Source organism: Alligator sinensis, unplaced genomic scaffold (genome assembly GCF_000455745.1).
Source record: "Alligator sinensis unplaced genomic scaffold, ASM45574v1 scaffold1329_1, whole genome shotgun sequence".
In the NCBI taxonomy this organism is placed as follows: Eukaryota; Metazoa; Chordata; order Crocodylia; family Alligatoridae; genus Alligator; species Alligator sinensis.
In genome coordinates this window covers 104,934-106,224 of record NW_005842460.1, presented here as the reverse complement: position 1 = coordinate 106,224, position 1,291 = coordinate 104,934, and the positions used below count along the sequence as shown (strand labels likewise).

Sequence of the window (1,291 nt, the reverse complement as noted above, 5' to 3'; positions counted from 1 at the left end):
GGGGGCTGTGGGGGAGTGGGGGGCCCCTGGCTCTGGGGGGACGGGCAGGGAGAACCCAGGTGTCCCTGGCCCTGTGTGGGGGGTCAGGGAGTGAGGGGGTCTGTATTCTGGGCCTGGGGGTGAGGGGGACCCAGGTGTCCTCGACGCCCTGGGGTTCTGGAGATCTGATCACTGGAACCCAGGTGTCCTGAGAGGGGTGGGACTGGGCAGGGAGAACCCAGGCATCCCTGGTTCTGTGGGATGTGGGGGGCCTGGTGAGGGGAAGCCAGGCCCCCCAGACCCCGTGTGGGGTGGGGGGCTGGGCAGGGAGAACCCAGGTGTCCCTGGCTCTGTGGGCAGGGTTGGGGAGTAGCGGGGACTGGGCTTGGGGGGAGTCACTGGGGAAAACCCAGGAGTCCTCGGCTCCGTGGGCCTGGCTGAGGGGAACCCAGGAGTCCTCGGCTCCATGGGGCTCGACAGGGAGAACCCAGGCACCCTCAGCTCCGTGGGGCCGGCTGGGGGGAACCCAGGTGTCCTCTGCTCTCTGGGGCCGGCCGGGGGGAACCCAGATATCCTCAGCAAGGTGTGGCTGGCCGGGGGGCACCCAAGCATCCTCAACTCCATGGGGAATCCAGGTGTCCCCAGTACCATGGGGGTAAGGAGACCTGAGCAGGGGAACCCAGGCAGCTGCGGGTGGGGTGGGAGGTGCTCGGGGGGCTCTAGCTGTGCCAGGCCGGGCCTGGGGTGTCCCACCGGGGGTCCAGCTGTAGGCCAGGTCTTCCTCCTCCTCCTCCTCCTCCTCCTCCTCTTCCTCCTCTTCTGGGGGCCGGGGCCAGGCGAAGGGAGGCCCTGGGGCAGCACCAAGTGGGGCACAGCTAACACCATCGGCCTGCAGCTCATAGCCCTCAGCGCAGAAGCACTCGAAGCCACCCTCGTAGTTGACACACATCTGGTGGCAGACGCCGGGCAACTCACACTCATCCACGTCGCCGCAGCCCCCTGCCCCATCGCCTGCGTAGCCCAGACGGCAGCGGCACCGGTACCCGCCTGGCGCATTCTCGCACAGCTGCTCACATGGGGCCCCGCCTGCCTCAGCACACTCATCCACGTCCTCACACGAGTGCCCATCACGTGCCAGACGGTGCCCAGCAGGGCATAGGCAGCGGTAACCAGTGCCCTCAGATGCACAGGCATACTCGCAGGGGTGCTCACGGCAGGGTGGTGCCGGCCCACAGGACCGCCCGTCTGCCAGCAGGGCCCTGCCGCTGTGGCAGGGGCCGGGGGGGGCGGGGCCCCCGGTGCCGCCACTCCC

At 69.3% G+C, this 1,291-nt stretch overlaps 1 protein-coding gene across 1 annotated transcript in view; it reads right to left on the bottom strand.

Annotated features, from left to right (window-relative positions):
- The window catches only part of CD248 (CD248 molecule), a 4,440-nt gene that overhangs the window by 2,181 nt on the left and 968 nt on the right, over positions 1–1,291 (bottom strand). Inside the window, exon 2 of the mRNA XM_025212391.1 lies at positions 33–1,286. Within this exon, the coding sequence (XP_025068176.1) occupies positions 33–1,286 (1,254 nt within the window). The remainder of the gene's footprint in view (positions 1–32; positions 1,287–1,291) is intronic.